Source organism: Trachurus japonicus, chromosome 4 (assembly GCF_045865225.1).
Source record: "Trachurus japonicus isolate A0001 chromosome 4, Traja_1.0".
NCBI classification, from domain to species: domain Eukaryota; kingdom Metazoa; phylum Chordata; class Actinopteri; order Carangiformes; family Carangidae; genus Trachurus; species Trachurus japonicus.
In genome coordinates, this window is record NC_140910.1 from 2,041,006 (window position 1) to 2,067,425 (window position 26,420).

General features: G+C 42.2%; 3 protein-coding genes across 10 annotated transcripts; 2 read left to right on the top strand and 1 right to left on the bottom strand.

Moving 5' to 3' along the window:
* Positions 1-125: 125 nt before the first annotated feature.
* Positions 126-6,529, top strand: sgcb (sarcoglycan, beta (dystrophin-associated glycoprotein)). The gene is made up of 6 exons (XM_085773282.1): positions 126-229; positions 3,071-3,280; positions 3,416-3,601; positions 3,712-3,903; positions 4,570-4,701; positions 4,790-6,529. Exons 1-6 carry the CDS (start codon positions 215-217, stop codon positions 4,988-4,990), a joined length of 936 nt encoding a protein of 311 aa, XP_085629408.1. The 5' UTR covers positions 126-214; the 3' UTR covers positions 4,991-6,529.
* A 230-nt stretch (positions 6,530-6,759) lies between these two features.
* Positions 6,760-18,966, top strand: lrrc66 (leucine rich repeat containing 66). 7 transcript variants are annotated; one of them, XM_085773275.1, is made up of 6 exons: positions 6,760-6,861; positions 7,056-7,490; positions 10,460-10,629; positions 10,846-11,179; positions 11,275-15,857; positions 16,065-18,966. In XM_085773275.1, the coding sequence occupies exons 2-6, from the start codon at positions 7,067-7,069 to the stop codon at positions 18,636-18,638; spliced, it is 8,085 nt and encodes a 2,694-aa protein (XP_085629401.1). In that variant the 5' UTR covers positions 6,760-6,861; positions 7,056-7,066; the 3' UTR covers positions 18,639-18,966. The 7 variants fall into 7 exon arrangements, with proteins under 7 accessions (XP_085629401.1, XP_085629402.1, XP_085629403.1 ...); XM_085773276.1 differs by having other exon boundaries at positions 16,269-18,966; XM_085773277.1 differs by having other exon boundaries at positions 11,275-15,854; positions 16,470-18,966.
* A 70-nt stretch (positions 18,967-19,036) lies between these two features.
* dcun1d4 (DCN1, defective in cullin neddylation 1, domain containing 4 (S. cerevisiae)) lies at positions 19,037-25,469 on the bottom strand. Of its 2 annotated transcripts, none has more exons than XM_085773284.1 (11): positions 25,302-25,469; positions 23,907-23,977; positions 23,710-23,749; positions 23,411-23,498; positions 23,077-23,165; positions 22,861-22,931; positions 22,466-22,557; positions 22,203-22,311; positions 21,676-21,780; positions 21,440-21,542; positions 19,037-21,336 (listed from the first exon to the last, which is right to left on the bottom strand). In XM_085773284.1, exons 1-11 carry the CDS (start codon positions 25,318-25,320, stop codon positions 21,281-21,283), a joined length of 843 nt encoding a protein of 280 aa, XP_085629410.1. In that variant the 5' UTR covers positions 25,321-25,469; the 3' UTR covers positions 19,037-21,280. The 2 variants fall into 2 exon arrangements, with proteins under 2 accessions (XP_085629410.1, XP_085629409.1); XM_085773283.1 differs by lacking the exon at positions 25,302-25,469 and adding an exon at positions 24,305-25,265.
* Positions 25,470-26,420: the final 951 nt, after the last annotated feature.

Here is a 26,420-nt window from a genome sequence, read left to right on the forward strand (position 1 = left end):
CTCTCTTTTTTCTTTTTCTTTTTTTTTTAAATCTGCGCAGTCCAGATAAAATACTATAATGTTCTCTCCCTCTCTCGTTGGTCTTAACATGACTAATTTATTTATAAATAATTACCATACACTCTATAATTATCAGCACAGTTGTTGACTCACCCTCCTTTGAGAGAAGTGGTACGTCCCTTGTCACTGCGCGAGCAGGAGAGGGAGGGTCAACATGGCGTCCGAACAGGTCCGTTATGTTCAATATCTGTTGTTATTATTTCATTATACCCCGTGTGTTTCACTGGAGATTTCGTTAATGATGATTATTCAATATATACGAACATGTATGAGCGATTGTGGTCTCCTGGCGGTTCGCTGCAGACCTCGCGTTAATCTCAGTGTGAGAAATACTGGCCTGCGCTTCGTTATTATGGGCAGCGCTGAGGGAATCAAAATGCTATGATTTAATCACGTTTAAACCTGCTGTTTGACACTGAAGTGGTGTAGCTAATGCGAAAAACGTAGATAGCCTACTGTGCGACTCATGAGTTTATTTTCATTTTACTGCAAAGACAAGTGCAGTTTATTTTTAGTCATGGCCACAGACAGGGAGTCTCGAGGCATTTAACTGAGATACATTCCAGTGGAGAGCACAGAGACACACTGACAATAAGTTAAAGTGGACTGTGCTAATACTGAATGTGGAGAGGTGCACACAGTTTTTCTAATCACGGTGAGAAAAGCATGTTCAGGTGAATGGATGTAACTATGGAGACCAGCCCACACAGAAATGTGATGTATGACATAGCTGTATTTATCTATCAAGAGTGAACCCATAGCTATATTTCATTTAATACACATCCTCTGGATATGAATACGTTTAGTACCCGTGAAATCTGCATATTACATACAGTAAAAAGTCATTATGATTCATTTTTATTTTGTATTATCAGGGGTATAAGATGTTCTAACCATATATTACTGATTTCTATGCTGATTTATCAGAACTGCATGTATGTTTTCTATAAATTTAACACACAACAAAAAACATATTGAAGTTCTCATTCTATGAGCATGTTCTCAGACTTTTGGAACTCCCAGTTTATAATATCAACTTTGATCGATTCGCACAACTTCTAAAATATTAGCACAAATATATATATATGTATATTAATATAAGCAAAAAAAATTATATATATATGTATTTGTGCTTATATTTTAAATGTTGTACAAATATGTATGAAATGTACCTGTACGTATAGCAGTGTTTCCCCTACCGTTCTATTGGCGGGGCGGTCCGCCCCGCCTGCACGGGCCCCCGCCCCCCTTGAAAAACCGGACATCAAGGAGCCAATCGCGGTCAAAGCGGACCTGTTGGTCTGATCAAACTGTAGAGCGCTCCACCTGAAGCACCCAAGCTGCCCAAGCAACCAAACGGCACTATTCTCCCTCTGCCATCTGATTTTTAAATACCAGCGCTCACGCCGGGTACACACCGGGCGAGGAAGCGCCGCGAATCAGATTCACCGCGGCGTGCACCTCCGCGGCCGGCTCGCGCCCTGCAGCAGTCGTTTTGGCGTCTGGTCTATTTTGTTTAATCATAAAACTGGCGATAAAAGCACCGCTGTTTCACTATTTAACTCATTATCAGCTGCGTCAGCTTTACTTTGAAAGTCCAGTGGATCAGAACGGAGCGTTTGTACGGAGGGAGAGATCAGCTGATCCGCTGCTGTTGACTTTCTCTCTGAGCGTCTCCGCCTACAGTTGTTCTCCTCACCTGCTGAGCGTCAGGAGTTCATTATAGGGATGCACATTTTGAATTTTTTTTCTGACCGATAACCGACGCTTGTTAACCGATTATTAACCGTTAACCGATAAGATTAAGAATCTTGCGGCGCACGGCCAAAAAAATAAAAAAAAAATAAAAAAATTTTGTTTCAATTTTTTTTTTTTTTTGCCGCTAAATACACACGTGCGCCGCGACAGCTGATCAGTGCGCTCTGTCTCAGCTGATCAGTGCGCTCTGGAGGTTAGATCGTCCAATGTAGAACTGTTTTTATACAAAGTGCAGCCAAACACCAGGCTGAAGGAGCAGCAGAGCTCCTCTGACAGCTCCTCTGTGGAGCTGCAGGAGAGCTGCAGGTGAACAGGCTGGAGAGCAGCGACGTCCTCTTTTTTTTTTTTTTTTTTTCCAGCGCCGTTGTTACAGGTGATGCACATCTATGTCCGTGTAGGTTACATTTATTGTCTGATCTTCCTTCATGGGGGCTGCTGCTCATACTGTCAGTCCTCCTGTGTAACTTTTTGCTGCGAAATATGACTGAAGGCACGTGAACTCGTGCCAACACGCCCCCATGAGTTGACGACATAAGGAGCTAATAAAATAAATAAATAACCGATAGTATTAATCGGTCAAAGTTCTTGTTATCGGTTAACGGTTAAACATGTGCATCCCTAGTTCATTATATATTAGACTACAGCCTATATCTTATTTTTTATACAGTCAGTCACCACTGAAAGAAGTTGTCCACTCACAGCAGGACAGATGGATAATCGGTAAAGTTAATAATTTCACTTAATGTGGCCATGAATAAATGAATTTCGATGTTTTGCCTGTTATATTTCAGTGTTGCCCAAACGCAAATCTTGAATAAGTCTTTGTACAGAGACAATATGAAATTTGCTTGTAGCCACAGCACCTAAAAAACCCACTATTTTCATACGCACACTCAATAAAACACACACTCGTAGGCCTATTCTATAATTTCGATCAGTAAAATATATGAAAACAATATAAAATACTAGAGGCCAATGTGTGTGTTTGTAGCCTATTTGTGTTTATTTAATCCAAACAGAGCGCGCGAGAGATGAACACACACACCTTCACATACACCCCCCCCCCCCCCGGACTCATCGACCCCCACCCCCCCAAGACAAAACGGCTAGGGGAAACACTGTATAGGTTCTGTATATGTATGTCCTGCAAAATTTGAATTTCTGACATTATACTGCAAAAAGGATAGATTTTAGTGTTGTAAGTATTTACAACACTCTTATAAGTTTATAAGTTATAAGTTTCCCTTTCCAGGAAAGCTCCAATGGGCCAGTGAAGAAGTCCATGCGAGAGAAGGCTATCGAAAGACGCACCATCAACAAGGAACACAACAGTAACTTTAAAGCTGGCTATGTGCCAATAGAAGAAGAGCGTCTCCATAAGACAGGGCTGAGAGGACGCAAGGGGAACATGGCTGTTTGCATCATCATCCTCCTCTTCCTCCTTGCCCTAATTAACCTCATTGTGAGTGGTCCTATTAAGTGTAATACTCATCTATGGATCTTCCTTAGAAGATGTGACTGAGACTTATGGCATTATTGACACTGAATGATGGCTGTGTTGAATGAATCATGAATCTTTTTCATTACTGGTCCTCAGATAACACTAGTAATATGGACAGTGATCCGTATTGGTCCAAATGGCTGTGACAGCATGGAGTTTCATGAGACTGGCCTGCTGCGCTTCAAACAGAAGGCGGACATGGGCATCGTTCACCCACTGCACAAGAGCACAATAGGAGGCCGTAAGGACCAGGACCTGGTCATTGTGGGCAACAATAACCCGGTGAGAAACACATTATACTTACAATCAACAATAAGCACTTAGAAAATGGTCTGTATTTGAAACTGTTGCTTCAACAACTCTTCTCTTTTACTGTATTTGTTCTGCTCCAGGTTGTGTTCCAGCAAGGCAGTTCTAAGCTGAGCGTAGAAAAGGACAAGACGTCAGTCGTCAGCGATGTTGGCATATCCTTCACAGACCCTCGCACCCAGAACACATACTTCAGCACAGACTTTGAAAACCATGAGTTCCACTTGCCAAAAGGAGTCAAAGTCCTCAGTGTTAAAAAGGCCTCCACAGAAAGGGTGTGTATGTTGTTGACATTTTTTATGTCCTTTTTTTTCAGAAGGCATAGAAATGAATGTAAAAGGAACAAAAGTGGTGTTTCTGTAAAAGTCACTGCACACCATGATATGACTTCATTTCAAAATGTTTTCTGTGGATCTGTATCTGTTGTGTTGCTCAAAAACACATTTTCTTGCAGAGAATGTTGACTTGTTGGCATTGGCATAGAGTTTCCTTCTATATTTAGGAGTGTATGTTGTTGATAACTGTATGATGGCTGTTGACAAGTCAGTCATAAATAATCTGAGTGTTTCTATGGACTAGGAGAGTCCAAAATAAGAAAAAAAACTAAAATAATTGTACAATGTTGGGGTATCTAGCACAAGTATATCAATATGCAACTGAGTGTCCCAGCGTCTTAAAGATTGTAAATCTAAATATCGTGCTTTAAGATGCAATCAACAATGCTTCTTGCAAGGGATCAAGCCTTCATATGATCAAATAGTTTTCTTACCTTTAAAAAAGTGAGGAAAATAATTTGTTGGAGTAAAGTGTGGAGTTTGTGATCTTGGGGTACTTTGTTCGATGGTTAAACATTTGTTTTATTTTAATTTAATGATAAATCATACCCATGTGTGGAAAATGTCATGTAGTCTAAAGAAGTGTGCGGTTGTCTCTGATTGTAGATCACCAGCAGTGCAGCGTCCGACCTGAACATCAAAGGGGACAGCAAGGCTATCATTCGTGGAAACGAAGGGGTCAACATCATGGGCCGGACTGTAGAGTTCAAAATGGGCGGAGGCATCGAGCTCAGGGCTGTAAGTGTAGATAACTCTATCTTGTGAATCTGATAAAGCTAAAACTCAGAGGACGCCTTATGGATTATATATTCTTTTCTCTCTGCAGGAAAACAGCATCGTCCTCAACGGATCAGTCATGTTCAACGCCACACGCATCCCCAACTCTGCAGGAGACGTGTATTTTGATGAAGGTCTGGAGCGGTACAAGCTCTGCATGTGCGCTGATGGGACTCTGTTCCGCGTGCAGGTGAAATATCCCAAAATGGGCTGCCAGACATCAGATAACCCATGCAGGAAAGCTCATTAGGAGACTGGACTGGAATCTGCTGACTACAAAATTTGAATACATAGGACGTTCTATAGGAACTTCATCATGACTTGCACATAATAATACCTCTGTAGTTCACCCGACAAACTCTGTACTCCTCATTTTGTTTGCAAAGCAGGAATTGTGTTACAGATCGTTACACCACTTGGCCAAAGATATTAACATACACGCTGAAGTGTTTTCATTGTTCTGCTGATTTGACAACTTTATTTAAAGTTTATTGTGCCATGTACGTACGCGCAAAGCACTCCTGTATTTGACATTACACTGTGGTTTACACCGCCCATGGCAGTAATTAGAAGCTACAGTATTAGATTTTGCCTTACCGTCCAGTATTACTAAAATACACTCAGTTGGCAGTTAATTAGTTACAGTTAGCTAAAAGTAATGCAGTCTAATACAAAGTTCCTCAAATGAATCCTCGTATCATGATGGTTATAATGTTCAGTTTTTAGTTAAATTGTTATAGAGAGGCATTGACTGAACTGTGTGGTTATTTGGAAGATATACTGTAGTCTGTGCTACTACATAATATAAATAGAAGTGTTTCTGTTATTCAGCCTCGTTTATATAAATGGTGTGGACAGAAAAACAGTCTGTACAGTTCAAAACAATTCATCAGCACTAAATCAACGCCTCTCTGAGCATTATTCATTATAACCTTCATGAAGGAGGATTTCTTGTTAGACTGCATTAGTCTTAGCAAAGTGTCCCTATAAAACTGTCAGCTGGCTGTACAGAGCTTGTAGAGGGCTTGTATATGATTTTTATTTGCTTTTTCTTGTTCCTGGCAGCTGTGTTTGATATTTTATTTTTTATTTTCACTGAGAATAGAGAGACGCTATAGGATTACATTGAGTTATGCGACACTTGCTTGGTGAACTGCACAGAATCTGGGATGAACTGTACATTTGAAGCCATCCACTAATGTTTAAGTAGAATAGGTATTCTTCTGGATTTTATCCTCTTTCTGGACATCGTGGACTGTCCATCCTGCACGTGCCAATGGATTTACAAGGGACGATATTAGACACACACACATAAAAACACACATTTTTACATACATACAGTATACTATATATATATATAAATATAAGATATTCTAATTTTGTTGCGAAAGCTTTTTTACAGTGAGATAGAGTGTTTGCACTAAGTTAAACTACAGATTAATGCAAATCTCTTTAAATGTTCATGTTCATGAATGTCAGGAAAGTTTAAATCATCAGTTGCTTGGTTTGATGCTTGTATTGAGTGGTTTGAATTCTGTGCAATATAATCTATTATTGATTTGAGTTTTGTTTTGCTTTGGACTGTCTTGTCTGTTTTATAACAGTACTGATGTTGAAAAATGTGTCATTAATGTCATGATGTAGTTTTTCTCAGAGCGTCTCACAGACCAGATGCCTGTTGTCAAAGAACACTAAATGCAAAAGAATGGCAGCCAAGCCTTAATTGAAAATGTGTCCAACATGTCATTGCTATGTTTGTTTCAATAAAGAAACATGTTGCTATGTGAAACTCGTTATCATTGATCTCTGACTACTTTGCCTCATTTCTCTGTTTTATTATCCAGTGGAATGTAGGCATGGTCCTTCTCACCATAAAATTTCAGGATCAGTCATCTATCATGCATAAAGAGGAAAACAATCACAGTAAGACATTAACTAGACGTGTAAATGATTGAGTGAGTCTCAGATGGGCGTCTTTTGACAGGCACATGTTAAGCTAGACGCAGCAAAATATACTTCAGACTTTGATCAGAAACTGCAGGAGACAGCCAAAGTTAATACAGTCAGACAGTCATAAGTCACAAGTTCTCCTGCCAGCTTCACCCAAGAGTGGATACACAGGTGAGTCTCTGGTTTTTATTAACTGTGTTAACTATAATAATTATTGTTGATCTTAAAAACCTTTTGATTTAATTAAGTTTCTGACATTACTTTCGTTTCATGGTCTTTTCACATTTTCTAACAGTGAAGATTCAACATTTTTCTATTGTAGTCGACCCTCTTAACTGTCATACATGGTCTCTGTGCACTTTCAGGACAGGTTGTGATGGCGGTGGCGCGGGGGCCGCTCTTGGCTGCCGTGCTGCTCCTCGTCTCCTCTGGGGTCCACTGCTCTTCCCCCCCTCCTGTCTGTCCAGAGTCCTGCACCTGTCAGAGAGCCCCCCTGTTGAACTGTTCGTCCTCTGGCCTCTCCTCGGTGCCACTACACATCCAGGACTCTGTCTCTGAGCTGGACCTGTCTCACAATGCCTTGGATTCTGTGACGCTCCACCGGCCACACCGTAACCTGAGGAACGTATGGCTGGGAAACAACTCCATCACACGCTTGTCTCTGTGCATGGAGAGGAGCCTGGGAGGCCGAGCTGTCAGCGGTGGTCATCTACGTCGGTTGAGGCAGAGATGTGTGTCTTGGGCCCCCACCCTGCAGCTGCTATCTGTTGAGAGGAATCAGCTGGTGCAACTCCCAGAGGGTGAGGCAGTGCAATACAGTCATAGTTAAACCTCGGTCACAGGACATGAGCAACACAATAATCACTGCTTCCAGGGGCATAAAAAAATGACACTTCTGCAATGTCAGATGCCACTGTTGCACTAATGGACTTCATGACATATAATTTACATAAAAACAGTTTAAAGCAGTTGTTGATCTGGGATTAATTTGCATCGGATCAAACATAAACCGCCATTATCAACCAGTGGAAGCATTCAGATTACTTACCAAACTAAGGCTAAAACAACATTAAATTGAAGAACATGATGATTTTGGTAAATGTTTACTTAAAAATGACTTCCATAATGATGTTGTGATAAAGGGGTTTAAAGTTTAAAGGACACCATGCACAGACTGCAGGTTTCCAAGCTGCATAAGCAAGTTTGGATCATCTGCTGTCACATTTTGCATTGATGATATGGTAGCTACGCTGTATGAGGTCAGAGACATCAAAGTTAGTGTTTCAGTTACATGACACTGGTTGGAAAAAGGCTGTAAATTAGCTTCAGCTAAGCCGACCTGTGACTATGCTGTGATTGACCTTAATCTGTGCAGTCACTGAGGTTTAGCTCTTACCTGTACAGTATGTGTACCTGACAAACAGGAAAAAAGTAAGATGCTCCTAACTGGGTTTTAACCTGATGTAATTGCTGCATGTTACTGTTTTATAGGGCAGATTAGACCGTTACATTGTCATACAGAATGATTACATTATCATTAACTGTGTTTTCTTGCAACCGGCACTTCATTACTGTAGTTGGCTGAGGTGGAATTTTAATTCTAATTGCTTTAAGCAACTATTTTTTAGCAGAATAATAGTCTATTTAGAACTATGCATCACATTTTATGACCTGATCACAGGCTGAGATATAAAATCTTAATCTGAAAATTCACTTTAACCAACACTCTTAAATACATAAAAAATAATTTCCTTCAATAATGTACAGTAGTGTAGTTTATATGTGAAGTAACCTAAATGGACATATTCCAGCAAATTACAAATTAATTCAGTACAGTACATAAATAAATGTACTTACTACCATCACTGGTGGCAACACACATGTACTGTATAAAACAAGACTGCAGATTTGAATACTTCTATGACAATAAATATACACACATAAGTAGTCTGGAACATCAGCCATGTGACTCGAATATATGCGTAGGACAATTTTCACAACATTGCGTAGTATCGTATGACTCGTCAACCACACCCAATATGTTCTAAGGAGACAATGTGTCTGTAATCTGGGTGTGGGCACCCACGCTGTACATATACTCTATCTCTACGCACATAGACAGGTAGTGGACAGAGTGGCAGAATGATAAGTGCAATGTGACTGGTTATTGTGTGCCTTCGGAATTGTGCACTGTCGTCTTTGTTTTTCCAGATTTCCTATTTTTTCCCCATACAAGTATCCCATCCATTCCTGATTTGTGACCCGTTAAAATACAACTTAGTTGACCTGTGGCTCCATGTCACAGGTGACTTGTCAACAGTTGTTGCCTCTTCACTTTTCAGATTGTGTTGTGTGAATTAATGCTCCAAGAGATAAGATCCTGAATAGATATAATTTGAATGAACAAAAAAAGTTCAGGAATAAAGAATAACAGACAGAATTTAACCTTATAGAAGTTTTGGTTCTATTCTATTATGTTGTGACCCCACTGGGACAATCTGGACTCCCAGGTTTAGATTTAATCACTTAATCACACCTCAGTGTCCCTTTTTTCAAAAAACAGTTTTGTGTGTGGTCAGATTGGGCCTCTGATAGTGAAGTTACATAATTTAGATGTTGCACACCTTAAACTGCCCTCTGGAATGTCACTGAGATACAATACTTCCCACCGGAAACCTTGCACTCAATTTTTTCCTAAAAAGATAAACATGGTCTGAAGTTTAGTTCTAATTCTGTCATTATAAAAGAAAAAATCTGTGAGCTATCTGTTGCTGTCCTTTCATTTTAGTTTCACGTGTAAACCCCCTCATTGATATTCCTTATCTTTACTACTGTGCTCTATAGCCTACTCAGAAATGATTAAACCTCCCACGATAATGACACTGTACAGTTGTCAGGTAATCACGGCTCTATTCACATTCCAGTGGCTCAAAGACACAGGTGAACATGTACTGAAATTTTTAAGTTTTCTCTTCATCATGTTATTTAACAGAATTCCCCCTGCCCGGTCACACGTGTTTCCAAGAAATGCACTTCATATGGTTCCTTTAAAGGCATGTGTGGACAGTCCATTTACTCAGTAAGAGCTGTGTTGACAGTCATGGACTTCTCTCCTGCTTGGTATTCGGCTCACAGAGCCCTCAGTGCCTCTCTAATGAAGCACAGACTCACAGTGCTGTATTTTAGCGCAGCAGACTCGGGGAGATTGTCTCAGACGAGTGAAAAGGGGAAGATGAGCAGCGGGAAGAGGGAACACCACAGAAAAAACCATGGCCCCTAATTAGTCATATTGCAAATGTCTTCACAGTAAAAATAAGCCACAAGATGTTGGATATCTAGGAGAAAGGTATTTTCATTGACTGATATTTTACACAATGCACTACCTTTATATCCACGCATTAAGGTCTACAGTTCATATCACTCAACCTTAGCTGTACCGCAAACAAACTGACAACATACTAAGAAATACTGATTTTCACCTCGCTAGTCACAGTGAAGAATGTACGAAGAAGAATGTAAAGCAGCACAGGCTTGAAAGGACAAGAGAAAAAACTGACCTGCTATTATCACTGAAAACCTGATACATACCTAACATATGGTGCATTCCCCCTTTAGGAGCCAACTCATCATGGTTCAAATCAAATCAAATCAAATAAACTTTATTTGTCCCGGGAGGGAAATTCGTCTTGGGCACAATACAGCTGCTTTGTACATACATACACAGGTTCTTGCTGAGTTCTAATTACAGCCCTTATTTTCTGTCATTCAGGGTTGGAGGCCAGTCCATCCTTAAGGGTTCTGCATCTCTCCTTCAACAAGATCTCGAATCTACAACCAGGCGATCTTCGGCACCTTCGGCAGCTGAAAGAGCTACACCTACAACATAACCTCATCACAAGCCTCCATCCACAAATGTTCCAGGATTTAACCCAGCTGAGGGTAAGGTTGATTTTTGCCATTTAGCAGTTTATTATTTTTCTTAAATCTGTTAATTTTCTGTCTAAATTCTCATTAAAACTTGATGAATACACCAAATATTCATTATTTTCAATCAGTGATGCCAATTTCTTTTTTCTCATTGGTAACTTTTTTGACTTGAGTATATCTTTTACTTTCTCTAGCAGTCAAAGTGTCCATGTTGTGTTCCTCTTACAGGTCCTTGATCTGAGATTCAACATGTTGACAAACCTCCATCCTTTAAGCTACCTCTCTCTACGCAACATTGAGGCAGATGTTAAACTGGGTGGGAACAGGTGGCAGTGTGACTGCAGCATGCGCAGTCTAAGACGGCGGATGGTCTTCGACAGCAGCAGAGGCCTGCAGGATTGGAACGTGGTGTGTGCTTCACCCTCTATCCTCTTGGGCAAAGAGCTGCTACATTTGGAGGAGGATGACCTGAACTGTTCTGGTACTGAAAACGGGCCAGAGCTGCATCAAGATGTGACAGTTTATAGTGGTTCTGAGATCCTTCTGTCTTGTTCAGCACAAGGTCAGTCAAAGCAGCAGCGATTCTTAATTTCTTACTCTATATAAACACATAACAATTTTGGTCAGCCTAACTATATGTCTGTGTTGTTTTTGTAGACTCAACGTGGTGGACACCCAGTGGTCAATCATCTTTGAGCCAACCTCAGGCCGACCTACTCATCAGTGATGTCTCGGAGAGAGACACGGGACTCTATGTATGTGTGTCTGAAGAACATGAAGTTGTGTCTGTTTTTAACCTTCAAATCAGTAGAATAGGAGGTGCAAGAAGGAAAACCAGAACCATCCGAGAACTAAAACCACAAGACACCCCAAATAGGATAGGTGAAGAAAGGAATCAGAGCGTCACACGGTCTCAATTGGATGTGGCTGTGTGTTTGTCTGTTTTCATCACATTTCTGATAGCCTTTATCCTTGGGGTCATAGCAAGACCTTGTATTGATTTTCTTTGGACCAAGGTGACTAAGAAGAAAAGCTCTGCTGCAACCAACTCTGTAGAACAAAGACAATATGAGAATGAGGCATACTCTGATGGCGAGGATCCAGAGGAAGTTGTAACACACACTCACAGGGAAAGGAGAGTTACATTTAGCGATGTGGATTACAGAGAAGATGGTAATGTACAATATTATGATACTGTAGCCGCTGACAACCAGGAGAGCATCAACAATGGTGCAGTGATTGAATATGAAGGAGCTACGGCTGAGGGGGAAAGACATACAGCTGAGGATTCAGGAAGTGAAAAGAGTTCACAACAAGATGACTACAGAGAGGGCAGAGAGGTCTCAGGACGCACCAACAAAATGGAGTTTGAACCCATCCCAGACCCTGATGAGGTGGAGGAGAGAAGAAGCTTGTCTTCAAGCTCTGATTCTTCACAATCTGACAAAGAATTAAGAGAGGACCAAAGGAGCCAGGGAGATCACACAATACCCAGGTCTCCTCGGCTGGAAGAGGACTCCACTCAGCAGAGGGCTGATTTCTCAACATCCAGGAAAGTAGAGGTGCCACAAATTTCCAGCGAGGACAGGAGTAAAATTCCTGAATTTCCCTCTGAGCCCTTTGCAGATTGGTCACCACATACAGATAATGCCAACCCAAATGACTCTGATCTGTGGGCGGAGAATGGAGAACAATTTGAATTTAGTGATTCCGTACGGAGCACATCAGCACGGTCCAGCGGTGTGTTTGATTCTTTTAATGAGCCAAAACTGATTGTGGTTCCCACTTCAGAAAAACAACACAGGGTTAGTTCCTCCAGCTCCAGCTCATACATCAGTGATGGTGAGCCAACACAATACACTGTAAACCCAGACCAAGCTAAATCTGAGGTCACCAACACTGGTAAACCAAGGCCTGCAAAGACACCAGAGTATTCCTCTGCCTCTTCTTCAAGCGACAGCGATGGGGAGCCACAGCAGTACACATTCAAGCACGAAGAAGAAAAAGAAGAAGAGAAAGAAAATTCCATCAGCAAATATGACCAGACAAGCAGCAAGATAGTTACAGATGAGAGGGATACCAGAGGGCAAGTTAAACCCATGCCAAGGACAAAGTGGCGTGGTCTCGGCTTGGGTGTTACTAGTTTTGGTAAGAGGCAGGATACCAGTACATCTTCACCACCTGCAGCTTCTTCATCATCTTCCAGCAGCGAAAGTGAAGAAGAAAGCATAGACCTCAAAGTGAAACACAATAAAGGCAGAGTAGGCCAAATCAATTCCCCATTACCAGCTTCTGACTCTTCCTCTAGTGATGAGGCTATTGATGAAACAAAACATACAGAGATGCAAGAGCAAGGAGAGGTGGACATGACAAGGTTTCCATTTGAAGAATCTCAGACAAGAAGTCATGATTCAGAAACACAGTGGCCTGTCCTAAATCTTGAGCATACTACACCTGTCAAAAAGCATCTAGATATAAAAGCGTCAATCCCACACTCTGACTCATCTTCTAGCAGTGACAGTGAGCATGAAACAACAAGTCGCGTAACTACACAGGAACAAGGGGAGAGAAACATGGCAAGACTTCCAAGCAAAGTACCTCAACCTGTAAGTCAGGACTCAGGAAAGCAGTGGCCTCTTCTTGATCTTCAGCATACAACACATGTCAAGAAGCGGCTGGATGTCAAAGTAACATCACCAAACACAGATTCATCTTCTAGCAGTGACAGTGAGGATGAAAGAACACGCCACACGAAGAAGCAGGAACAAGGGGAGATACAAATGCCAAGACTTCCAAACACAGTCTCTCAAACTCCAAGTCATGACCGAGAAACCCAGTGGCCTCGTCTTGATCTTGACCAAACTGCAAACGTCAAGAGGCGTCTAGACATTAAAGTGACATCACCCAAATCTGATTCATCATCCACCAGTGACAGTGAGGATGAAACAAGTCACATTAAGAAACAGGAACAGGAGGAGATACACATGGCAAGACTTCCAAACACAGTATCTCAACTTGCAAGTCATGACTCAGGAAAACAGTGGCCTCTCCTTGATCTTCAGCATACAACAAGCGTCAAGAAGCGTTTAGATATCAAAGCAACATCACCAAACTCAGACTCTTCATCCAGCAGTGATAGTGAGGATGAATCATCACACACAAAGAAGCAGACACCAGGTGTGGTGGAACTTTCAAGGCTCCCATTTGAAGAATCCCAAAAAGTTAGAAATGATCCAGAAACACTGTGGCCTGCCCTAAATCTTGAGCATATTCCTCACGTCAAGAGGCGTCTAGATATCAAAGTAACATCACCAAACTCAGACTCTTCATCTAGTAGTGACAGTGAGGATGAAACAAGTCACATAAAGAAACAGGAACAAGGGGAAATACACATGGCAAGACTTCCAAACACAGTATCTCAACCTGCAAGTCATGACTCAGGAAACCAGTGGCCTCTCCTTGATCTTCAGCATACAACAAGCGTCAAGAAGCGTCTGGATATCAAAGCACCATCACCCCAGTCAGATTCATCATCCAGCAGTGACAGTGAGGACGAATCATCACATACAAAGAAGCAGACACCAGGTGTGGTGGAACTTGCAGGGCTCCCATTTGAAGAATCCCAAAAAGTTAGAAATGATCCAGAAACACGGTGGCCTGCCCTAAATCTTGAACATATTCCTCACATCAAGAGACGCCTAGATATCAAAGCACCATCACCATCACCATCTTCTGATTCATCTTCTAGCAGCGACAGTGAGGATGAAACAACACATCCCATAAAAAAGCAGGAACAAGGGGAGATGCACATGGAAAGACTTCCAAACATAGTATCTCAAACTCCAAGTCATGACCGAGAAACCCAGTGGCCTCGTCTTGATCTTGAGCAAACTGAAAATGTTAAGAGGCGTTTAGATATTAAAGTAACATCACCCCAATCTGATTCATCATCCAGCAGTGACAGTGAGGATGAAACAAGTCACATAAAGAAACAGGAGCAAGGGAAGATACACATGGCAAGACTTCCAAACACAGTATCTCAAACTTCAAGTCATGACTCCGGAAAGCAGTGGCCTCTTCTTGATCTTCAGCATACAACACACGTTAAGAAGCGTCTAGATATCAAAGTAACATCGCCAAAATCAGATTCATCTTCTAGCAGTGAAAGTGAGGATGAAACAACACATCCCATAAAGAAGCATGAGCATCAGGAGATACAAATTGCACAAGTACCCAACACAGTATCTCAAACTCCAAGTCATGACCGAGAAACCCAGTGGCCTCGCCTTCATCTTGAGCAAACTGCAAACGTTAAGAGGCGTCTAGATATTAAAGTAACATCACCCCAATCTGATTCATCTTCTAGTAGTGACAGTGAGGATGAAACAAGTCATATAAAGAAACAGGAACAAGGGGAGATATACATGGCAAGACTTCTAAACACAGTATCTCAACCTGCAAGTCATGATTCAGGAAAACAGTGGCCTCTTCTTGATCTTCAGCATACAACACACGTTAAGAAGCGTCTGGATATCAAAGCACCATCACCCCAGTCAGATTCATCATCCAGCAGTGACAGTGAGGACGAATCACCACACACAAAGAAACAGACACCAGGTGTGGTGGAACTTGCAGGGCTCCCATTTGAAGAATCCCAAAAAGTTAGAAATGATCCAGAAACACGGTGGCCTGCCCTAAATCTTGGACATATTCCTCACATCAAGAGGCGTCTAGATATCAAAGCACCATCACAATCTTCTGATTCATCTTCTAGCAGTGACAGTGAAGATGAAACAACACATCCCATAAAAAAGCAAGAACAAGGGGAGATACACATGGCAAGACTTCCAATTAAAGTTTCTCACACTTCAAGTCATGACTCAGGAAAACAGTGGCCGCTTCTTGATTTTCAGCATACAACACGCGTCAAGAAGCGTCTAGATATCAAAGTAACATCACCCAAATCTGATTCATCATCCAGCAGTGACAGTGAGGATGAAACAAGTCACATTAAGAAACAGGAACAAGGGGAGATACACATGGCAAGACTTCCAAACACAGTATCTCAAACTCCAAGTCATGACAGAGAAACCCAGTGGCCTCTCCTTGATCTTCAGCATACAACACGCATCAAGAAGCGTTTAGATATCAAAGCAGCATCACCAAACTCAGACTCTTCATCCAGCAGTGATAGTGAGGATGAAACAACACATCCCATAAAGAAGCAGACACCAGGTGTGGTGGAACTTGCAGGGCTCTCATTTGAAGAATCCCAAAAAGTTAGGAATGATTCAGAAACACAGTGGCCTACCCTAAATCTTGAACATATTCCTCATATCAAGAGGCGTCTAGATATCAAAGTAACATCACAATCTTCTGATTCATCTTCTAGCAGTGACAGTGAGGATGAAACAAGAAATCCCATAAAAAAGCAGGAACATGGGGAGATAAACATGGGAAGACTTCCAATTAAAGTTTCTCAAACTTCAAGTCATGACTCAGGAAAACAGTGGCCACTTCTTGATTTTCAGCATACAACACGCGTCAAGAAGCGTCTAGATATCAAAGTAACATCACCCAAATCCGATTCATCATCCAGCAGTGATAGTGAGGATGAAACAAATCACATAAAGAAGCAGGAACATGGGGAGATACACGTGGCAAGACTTCCGAACACAGTATCTCAAACTCCAAGTCATGACTCAGGAAAACAGTGGCCTCTTCTTGATCTTCAGCATACAACAAGCGTCAAGAAGCGTCTAGATATCAGAGCAACATCACCCAAATCTGATTCATCTTCTAGTAGTGACAGTGAGGATGAAACAAGTCACATAAAGAGGAAGGAACAGGAGGAGATACACGTGGCAAGACTTCCGAACACAGTATCTCAAACTCCAAGTCATGAATCAGGAAAACAGTGGCCTCTTCTTGATCTTCAGCATACAACAAGCGTCAAGAAGCGTCTAGATATCAAAGCAATATCACCAAACTCAGACTCTTCATCCAGCAGTGATAGTGAGGATGAAACATCACACACAAAGAAGCAGACACCAGGTGTGGTGGAACTTTCAAGGCTCCCATTTGAAGAATCCCAAAAAGATAGAAATGATCCAGAAACACAGTGGCCTGCCCTAAATCTTGAACATATTCCTCACATCAAGAGGCGTCTAGATATCAAAGTAACATCACAATCTTCTGATTCATCTTCTAGCAGTGACAGTGAGGATGAAACAAGACATCCCATAAAAAAGCAGGAGCATGGGGAGATAAACATGGGAAGACTTCCAATTAAAGTTTCTCAAACTCCAAGTCACGAATTAGGAAAACAGTGGCCTCCCCTTGACCTTCAGCTTACAACACACATCAAGAAGCGTCTAGATATCAAAGTAACATCGCCACAACCAGATGTGGCTCTGAAACGTGTATCTGTGGGCTCTCAACAGTCTGGATCAAACTCTTCAGGAAGTGAAAGTGAGGGTGAGAACAGGGACCACAATGCTAAACTAGGAATGGGAGCATCTGCCATTTCAGAGACCTCAGAAAAGAAGTTTATAAGGTCTCCAAAGACCTCACTGAAAAACATTAATCACCCACAGACAGACCAAAATATCAAATTAGAGAAGTATGCAGTTATTTCAGATGACCTGAGAGATAAAGAAACAAAGGACAACATTCACAAAACACCAGAAATTAACCCAGAGCTTGAGTCACGATGGGCCACCATGAATCTTGGCATCTCCCGCTTCAGAAAGCGTCTTGAAATACAATCGCATGCACATGTATCACCAAATCCACCCACTACACCTCCACCTGACTCCCACTCCTCCTTCAGGAAAAGTACAACAGTGAATGTTTCAAGTCAACACAACTTAGACAGCAGAGCTCCAAGACAATCATCATCCAGCAGCAGCAGTAAGGATGTGATAGACCACAATGTTCCTGACCTCAGTCATGGAGTCCCACACATTAAGAGGCGTTTAAATATCAAGGCACCATCTCCAGAGCCAAATCATGCCTCATCATCCAGCAGCGAGAGTGAAGATGAAGCAACTGAACACACTGCAAAACAAGTCAGACATGATCCCTATCTGTCAGGGATGGCAGACATTGATCAATCACAAATTACTTACAAGCGTTCAATTATAAAAGCTTCATCGCTACTTGAGCGTCAAACTGCAGGCCACACTGAAACTGTAACTGTTGCACGAAGTCTATCCCATAGCGTGGGCAACAGAGATGTGCCTCTTGCCACAAAGACTCAAAGTATGAGCTTTGATGAAATAGTAAAGAAAAGGATTGAGCAGTCCAGACACACCACAGATGTGGATGTACCAGCCGAGATCAGATGGAGGGGTGTTGGTCGTAATCTTGCAGACTTTCCTCTATCCAGACAGAGGAGACATGAAGATGCAGATTTATCTTCTGCACAGCAGGCTCCACCTTCAGAGCCTGAACCTGAGTCCTTCAACATCCCCAGCACTAAAAGTGACAACAGAATGCAAGGGATAGCAGATGTGACACTAAGACATGAATTCTCATCTATCAGTGCCAATACTGCTCTTGACAACTCAAGTGGCAACACAGATGAGGTTCGGAGAGCTCTGTCTGAGGATAAGAGGGAGAGGAAAGGCCTCAGTGCTCTCAAAGCCATGTCATCAGAGAGGCGACAGTGGGAAAAAGAACATGGAGATTCACACAAGGGCACATCCCCTCTATATGACTACGGCCCACAAGGTGGCATCAGTAGGTTCAAGGAAGATGTCAAGCCCCTGGCCAAACAGCAGGTAACACAACTTCAAACCTCCTCAACATCAGTAGGCAAGAGAGGAGTTGCAGATTTGCTGTATAGTTTTCCCAGTTACAGGACACACAATATGTCGCGGGAGGCTCAACCCCCTGCTCCAGTGACACCACCACCTGATGAGGCAGTTGAGCTCACATGGAGGTCTCCACAGAGCATTAAGGCAGAGGGGTGGGAAGGTATCAGAGCCTATCTGCAACACAAAAGAAATGCAAATTAATCTAAAACAGTCTTTACTTGTATCACAAAACCTTGTGCTCTGTTTTAACTTGTCAAATATAACCATCAATTATGTTTCATGTACAAATCACTGCTGATACAACTCTAATAAAACAAGCCAGGATTTGTATATTTTATATCAATTAAATAAGTAACCTTTAAGTAAGTTGGCTTGAAATGAAATGTAAATACTAAAAATATTGTGTAAGTGTTGCATATTTCTGTGAATCACTCAAAGATGTCTATGTAATCAGTTTCGGAAGAATTCATATTGTGATCTAAATGGTCATGCATTAATAACGTATGTTACTAACAGACCTTAATAAAACAATGTCTTAACAAACCCATGTCTTTTTGTTTTTCACAAAATACTAACCAAAAAGCCCCAATACTGGCCAGTAAGTTAATAAACCATTTTATTTATGTATATAGACATAGGTTATAGTGAAAACAGACATATAGACACTTACATAGTTTACATACATATATACAGTTGGGACAAGGCTGTTCATCCTCCTGCACTGTCATGGGAGAAAACGCTTTACACTGATCTCTACATAGTATTTGGTAAGCAACCCAACAACTACCTCAACCTTAGATTTTATGCTGATGGCTCATGTATCGACAAAAGAGGCTTTCATATAGTTTTATCTGCAGTGGATTTCAGTGACACAGCAGCTGATGTATGTTAATGTCACAAAAAACTTCAGCGTGTGTCTTATGTGTATTGTGACAGTGTGGTGCAAAAGTTGCAAAAACAAGTTACGCACTTCTAATAAATAAAATTAGAGCTTGGGCTGGCTGTAGCTACGTAAAGCTTCACAGCACATGTAGGGATGTGTAAGATGGGGCAAATGCAGGAGGGAACTCCTGTTCCACCGTGAGGTTACAGGTGTGTTCCAGGTCTTAATAGACACGATCATGTTGTTCGTCAGAATTAAGATAACATGATCCTGAATATCAAATTGAGCACAAAACACTTGCACAAATTCCTGTACAAAACGAAAACGCATTTGAAAAATGTTTTTCAAAAAATCTCATCCATTCACCAAAGGCTCTGTTGGAGCATGCATGCAAATATTAAATCTTCTGACGATTCAGCATCACACAACAGCCAAAGACAAAAATTTATACATGTGTTACAAGAACATTATACTAGGCGAAAGAAGAGCATAGCATCATCACCATCACACAGTTCCAAACCGTCAGTGTCCATTGTTTTGATTAGATCCTACGGGTGGTACAAAGCAATGCTTTCAGCAAACCTAACTTACTACTCAAGCCTAAAGGACCTCGTCCTGAGAGGGTCACTGGTCTTCCGTGTGTGTATATATATATATACACACACATACACATACATACACACACGCACACACATACACAATATATATGTGTGTATATATATATATATATATGTGTGTGTGTGTGTGTATATATAAATTATCAGTGTTGGGAGAGATGCTACTAGGAAGAGACCTGAAACTATCAGTGGACTAAGGAAGACAAAACATATACCACATATCAAGACAAAATGGACACCAACTAGATCTATGTCAACTTATAACACAGCCCAAACAGTTTGAATTCATCCTGAAATAATCCCTGACCACTCAGTGTGTCTGTGTGTGCATGAGTATGTGTATGTGTTGTATGTGTTCTCACACGTGTATATACATTTGGATTTGTTGGTACGTGTGTGGGACACACAAAGTGACTTCCATGGTTTGAGGCACAATAATACTCTTACCTACACAACGTAGACGCATTCACTGGTCACCGGACCAGTGAATGCTGATCAGAGCACTAGTGGCTCATCGCTGTAATAAGAGTTAGTAAGCAGCAATGCTGATTTGTTTGGTGTTATGAGGTCTGAAGCCTTTGCAGGGGGGTTAGCAAACTGTTAGCATTAGCTGGAGCAAAAAAAAAACCAACAGCAGGAGGGAACAAAAAAAACTGGAGGGAAAAAGAAATCACTGGCACAGATCAATAGTAAACAGCACAGGCTTCAGAGGCCTGTGATCAACCATTTGACACAGTGTGCTTCTTGGAGAATTCCTATCAAACTCAAAAATATGACAAACAATAGTTAGTGCCATCTGTCCAGAAAAGCTCAAGTTCAAGTTCATTGCACAGATATATAATATTTAATGTGCCCGGGTCAAAAGTGACCCTGTTTAAGACTCAGACACAATGCATGAATGGTCACTTCCGTTGGGTTCTCTGTGCTGAAGATAAGGGGTGAGGAGTGGTTCTCCCACATAATACCATTTGCTTCCATCATCCATGTGTGATACCATGTTATCCTAACACAGACAGCAATATGACATGTCACAGTGAGAGAGAGAGCAGTGCCACTGGGGGATTGCTCCAAGCTTGCCCACTATGCAACTTCAGTAGGGAACATTACTCCACAATGGCAGCCCTCCGCGTCTGCACTCTGGGCAGCATGCGCCCAGGCTGCAAACCATCGCCCTGACCCCTAGCCCACCCACAGCCCGAAACCCCTCCTTTACTTAGGAGGACCCACGGCACCCACAGTCACTGCTTTACCATTTTTGTATTGTTAACTTATTGGTTGTTGATTCTCATAGTCGTTGTCACAGTTGTGTTTTTTTCTTCTCCATTTTCCATTTTCCTCTGCAGCTATGACATCTGCCTTTCCTTGTACCACTCCACAAACTCGTCCAACAAAACGGGCCCTGACAAAAGGATAGATTAGAAAAACTGATTAGAAAACTGGTATTTGTGTAACATGCACATGGAGCTGTGTTGTCACATTTGTGCAGGCACATGTTCACTCACAGGCACCGTCCTCATCGTAGTTACTGAGGTCCAGGTTGATTGTCCTGCTGAACTCTAAAACATTGCACCATTGGTCTTTGTTGATGACTTTGTACTTGGATTGCTGAGGAATGAAAAAACAAAATGTGTTACATTATAATCTCGCCTGAACATTTTGGCCACAAACCACCCTGCTCAAAGTCGAACTGGACCTCAAACAATCTGACTACTGTATGTGACATCTGGTGAACACTTACCTCTAGGAACTGATTAAACACGGGAAACAGGGGCCATGTCTTCCCCAGAAGAAGCCCCAGCATGCACTTGGCTGTGTTTAAGTCCAAACTCCTCTGATCCTTTTCCTGTAGAAACACCACAGTTAGCAACACTAGCCTCATACACATTACAGACTCAATTCCATAACCCAATGCCAGTCCTCTTCATTTATCAAATATGACATCATCATAGTCACTGCATCATGTTTTTGTTCACTCCGGAGTGAGTTACTTTATTTATAATCGTGCACTGGTGAAAAGGTGTAAATAGGTCACGCTCTTGATAAGTGCTTTCTCCTCCATGTCAAACTGGAGAATAATCTTGACCCACCTAAAATATCACGGCTGGTCGACCCACCGGATTGAATAAGACTTTTTAAGAATAACAGGTGACACAACAGTCTCCAATTTCACAATTTATCTGAACTACAACTTGTTTTGTTTTTGTTTGGTGATGCTGTGTGCATGTGAGATTCTGCGTAGAAAAAAAAAGATGCTTGTTGACTCACCCGAGCAAAATCAAAGGCGTATCTATAAATGAGCTTAAAACTGGTGCTGTCGTTTAAAACAGATCTCAGGTAATCGAGCGAGTTCCTCAGCCTCTCCGTGGAGTCGCACCTGGCAACAGCAGAGAGATGCTTTAGACATACTGGACATTTCACCACAGAGAAAGGCTGACAATGGCTCTGGGGAAACGTGACCTGAGCCAGAGAAACAACAAGGCCACATGATAAAAGACAGGGGGGTGGAGAAAAGTAGGTAGATGACGTACTGCAGTGAGCCCATGCCTCTCAGCCACTCCTGGAGAGTGAAATATCCCATACTCTGGGCGTCCAGCTTCCAAGCAAGAACCAGCATCACCACCTGAACACACAAACAACAACCTTCAGAACTATAGACGTCCTTAAGTAGCACACAGATTATCGATCCAGCAAGACTCTAACAACTGCCCTCAATAACCCATGAAACACAGAGTGTAGATGGTGACATTGAAAGAAGCAAATTTAGGGGTTCACATTACTTGTTAATAACAACTTTTTTTAAAGTGTACGATTTTTTTTTTTTAATGAAGCGTCAAAAAAAGATGAGAAAAGCCCAGGGAAGAAGAAAACAGAGAAAAAAACAGAGACTTTACAGATGTAACCAAAATGCATCAAACCTACTCACATTCTCCGGCTCCACTCCGATGTCCTCGCAGAACTTCTCCATGCCCTCTGGACCCACCACATCGTCACAGCCTATTTCAGACAGACAAGTGTGAAGCCACATATAGCATCAATTTCACAAGTGGGGCTAAAAACTGACGACACTGGTCAGTGGCTAAATGTGACCAAACCAGAAATGTGTGTTGAATGCAGTGCTTTAAGATAGCGTTAACCTCACCTGCGTACTCATAGAACCACTCCAAGCATCTTTTACTAGAAAATGTCTCCTCCTCGCGAATTTGTGACGTTTCATGTTTTCTGAAAACACTGCAGATGTTAAAGACAGTGTTAGTCTAAAACTCAGCAGTGATACTGTAAGCACTGTGCAGCATTTCAAAACATAGTCAGTGTGATTTAAAAAGATGATTCCCGTCATACTTTTTCCTAATAGCAAACCATAGTCCTCCTTACAAACAGATTCCTGACACAAGTGTTCCTGCATAACGGAGACAGACACTGATTTACAGCGTCATGGGTCATTTTGTTTCATCTTTAACTCAGGATTGTCTCACCTGTCCTGGCGACTTTTCTTGGCTGACATGTCATCTCCAGCAGAGGGTCTCCTCTTTTTCCTGGGAGGCATGGCTCTAGAGCAACAAGCTGCAGGGAGCAAATTGAAGATAGGATGAAAAGGGGGCAACTTTTGAGCAATACGTTGATGATAAATGTTTCCTCTGGCTTAATGTTCATGAACTTTCACAGAGCCAGCAGTCCAACTCAGACAGACACACAGCCCCATATTATGATTTATGACAGACAATGGTGATCTGTGCAAGCAATTTAGCACACAAGTGATGGGCTGAGGTATTACCTGAGGGGTGGCTATCCTGTCCCACGTCCTCCGTCAGGTTCTGTGAAAACAGACAGATAAAAACACCACATGCCTGCTGTGAGTGTTGAGCACATGGGTATAGTGCATGTTCGCATACATGCATACATACATACATACATACATACACACACAGACAGAGAAATTAAAAATAATGTAAGCTGCTTATATGCATTTACCAGCCTGTGCAAGGTGTGGTGGATCTTATGGATGCTGGCCAGTGTAGTCAAGTGGGAATTCAGCTGAAAATCTGCTTCCACAAAGAATAAAGGGAACATGACAATCCAACTACAGCAAAACACTCGACCCTCCACAGCCAATCAAACTTGCAATCTTGGTACAAGGGTAAAAGAAGGTGACATCATCATAACACCAATAAGAACCTGTGATTTTTAAGTACATGTCCTTTTCTCATATGAACTCACTGTGGACTCCACAGAGCTCAAAATGACTTGCTAGTTTGAGGGTTTACGTTTCTGAAAACGGACAGAAAAACATCTCACACGACTGAGGGAGTGACTCTCTGCATTCCTCGAAAGACATTCAAACTCGACAAGGTTTTAATCGTGCGTGCTACCTCGTTGCCAAACGTCATGTGTGTACTCCCGTCCAAAAGCTGTCATGAAACACCGACGCTTTTTTTTTCATTTATTTCCAGAGGCCAGAACCAGGCGAACCAACACACACTGCCGAACAGATAGCACTAGCTGCATACCTAAAATAGCAGTGCAGACGCGCAACTTGCACAGAGTTTACAAAGTATCTGGAGAGTTGGGCCTCTGGGCGTTGTAGTCCATTTCCGTCAAAGGAGCCATTGAAAGCTAAGCTCTGGTTGGAGCAGCGAACTACAATTCCCAAGCTTTGACAAAACAACTATTTCTTCCAGACCCCTCTACCCCCAACATTTACCCCAACTGATTGAATGCATATTACATTGTTTTAAAAATCTACCATTATTTTCCAGCTGGCACATAAGCATTGCACGTATGGTTTGCCATAGCTTTTACAGGCGCCGCAAAGCCCGACAGCTCTGCTGCAGCATGCACTGAAAGATGTTTTCCACAACTGCGTCACAATTTTCATTCTCTGTTACAGTCCGCAGTTGACCAGAAAATTGACCGATTTACAATGACATTACATTGCTCCCAAGTCTGAGTTGAATCGCACAGTGGATTCTCGGTTATGATGGATATAAAGACCACAACGCTCCGATTACCATCGAAAACCCTCTCAATTTAACCAACGTCGGCGGCATTCAGCTTAACACGGCTAATGCTACACTGGAAAATAACTTCAGGGTCTCCGCCGTACTCAAAGCAACCTCACCAATGTCCAAAACAACTGAAATAACACTAGCTATTCTTCCTTTGTTGTCGCCCAAGACAGCACTAGCAGATACAAAGAAACCAGCAAATAGCACGGAATTCATGCGTTATCATCAAATCCTCCAGCACCGCGGGCTACAGGCTGATGTAGAAACACACTGCGACCGTCGGCCTCTCTCCACTAAACTCTGCAGCCTGCACGAAGGCTGCTAATTTGACGAGGAAAGCCTCTGTAGCGTTACTACTTACTTGCCGCATCAGAGTGCATTTTTATGAAACATACAACTGTCTGTGGGAAGCCCGCAGACCGGCCAATAGGCGGACCTTGTCAACGTAAACCACGCCCGCGGACGGTGATTGAAACTGAGCCCGTTTTGTCGCCGCCCTTGTCCGCTGTCGGTTGGTTAGTGACGGTGTCATGTCAAGAGGAGGAGGGCAAAGAAATAGGCCCCGCCCATGCTCAGCTGCGATTGGCCAGAGCTCCCAAACAGGCTGCGCTATCTCTGCGATTCATTGGTCCGGAGGTTTTTATGGGCACGTCAATCATCAGAATTTCCTCGTGCAAGTCTAAACCCAGCCCACGATGGCATCTGATTGGTCAGTTTAGTCATAAGTTGACCTCCTAGTGTCGGGGGGTTCGTTTGATGTGAACCCACGCGGGCGGAGTTTCGTGGCGGTACGTTTACCTGTGTGAATTATATTTCATGTCGCGACAGTGTAGGCAAATAGGGAGCGACAGCGCTTAATTCTTCACCCCGACAGTGTTTTAAGGTCAATAGAAGTCTGGGATATTGGCAAAGTATTTATGCAAGTGACGCTTGAGTTACGGTATCAAGTTTAGCAACCGTGAGCGCTGGTGGTCAGCTGACTCTGAGTCCCAGATTTTCACTAAAACGAACGCAGTGCTTACATTATAACGTGGCTAGCGGTCCCCTAAGTTGTTTTTGACACCAGTTAGGCTGAGCTACATTATCTGACTCTTTTCAAGTGGTCAGCGCCGAGTTGGGGCGCAAACGACACATGACTGGGAGTAGATGTCACAGACTAGGTCGTTAGGAGGGGAAAAACATGCCACCATTTTAAGTAAATTCATATTTACCTTATGTGCAGAGCTGGGTCAGAAGCTTACTAAATAGTCACCTGCAATGGCTGTTATGACCACAGCCGACCATGCCTTCTGTCAAACAGTATCAATGGTCAGCAGTAGAAGGGGATGCAAGTGCAAACACAAGTACTGCTCAAATGTACAGTGTTGAGGTACTGTGTGTGTGTGTGTGTGTGTGTGTGTGTGTGTTTATTTATTTTCATTTTATGTCGCTAAGTCCATTACATTTATCTAACAAAACTTTTTCACTTCTTAAATATAAT

Excerpts from the sequence above, each read along its gene's own strand:
- dcun1d4 (XM_085773283.1), bottom strand. The coding sequence starts at position 24,350 with ATGACAGCTTTTGGACGGGAGTACACACATGACGTTTGGCAACGAG. Across the intron at positions 22,558-22,860 it reads TCGGAGTGGAGCCGGAGAAT|GTGGTGATGCTGGTTCTTGC; the intron begins GTGAGTAGGTTT and ends TTGTGTGTTCAG. Across the intron at positions 22,312-22,465 it reads AGAGGCATGGGCTCACTGCA|GTGCGACTCCACGGAGAGGC; the intron begins GTACGTCATCTA and ends TGCTGTTGCCAG.
- sgcb (XM_085773282.1), top strand. Across the intron at positions 3,602-3,711 it reads TTGTGGGCAACAATAACCCG|GTTGTGTTCCAGCAAGGCAG; the intron begins GTGAGAAACACA and ends GTTCTGCTCCAG. Across the intron at positions 4,702-4,789 it reads GAGGCATCGAGCTCAGGGCT|GAAAACAGCATCGTCCTCAA; the intron begins GTAAGTGTAGAT and ends TTCTCTCTGCAG.
- lrrc66 (XM_085773274.1), top strand. The coding sequence starts at position 7,067 with ATGGCGGTGGCGCGGGGGCCGCTCTTGGCTGCCGTGCTGCTCCTCGTC. Across the intron at positions 10,630-10,845 it reads AGGATTTAACCCAGCTGAGG|GTCCTTGATCTGAGATTCAA; the intron begins GTAAGGTTGATT and ends TTCCTCTTACAG. Across the intron at positions 11,180-11,274 it reads TCTGTCTTGTTCAGCACAAG|ACTCAACGTGGTGGACACCC; the intron begins GTCAGTCAAAGC and ends TTGTTTTTGTAG.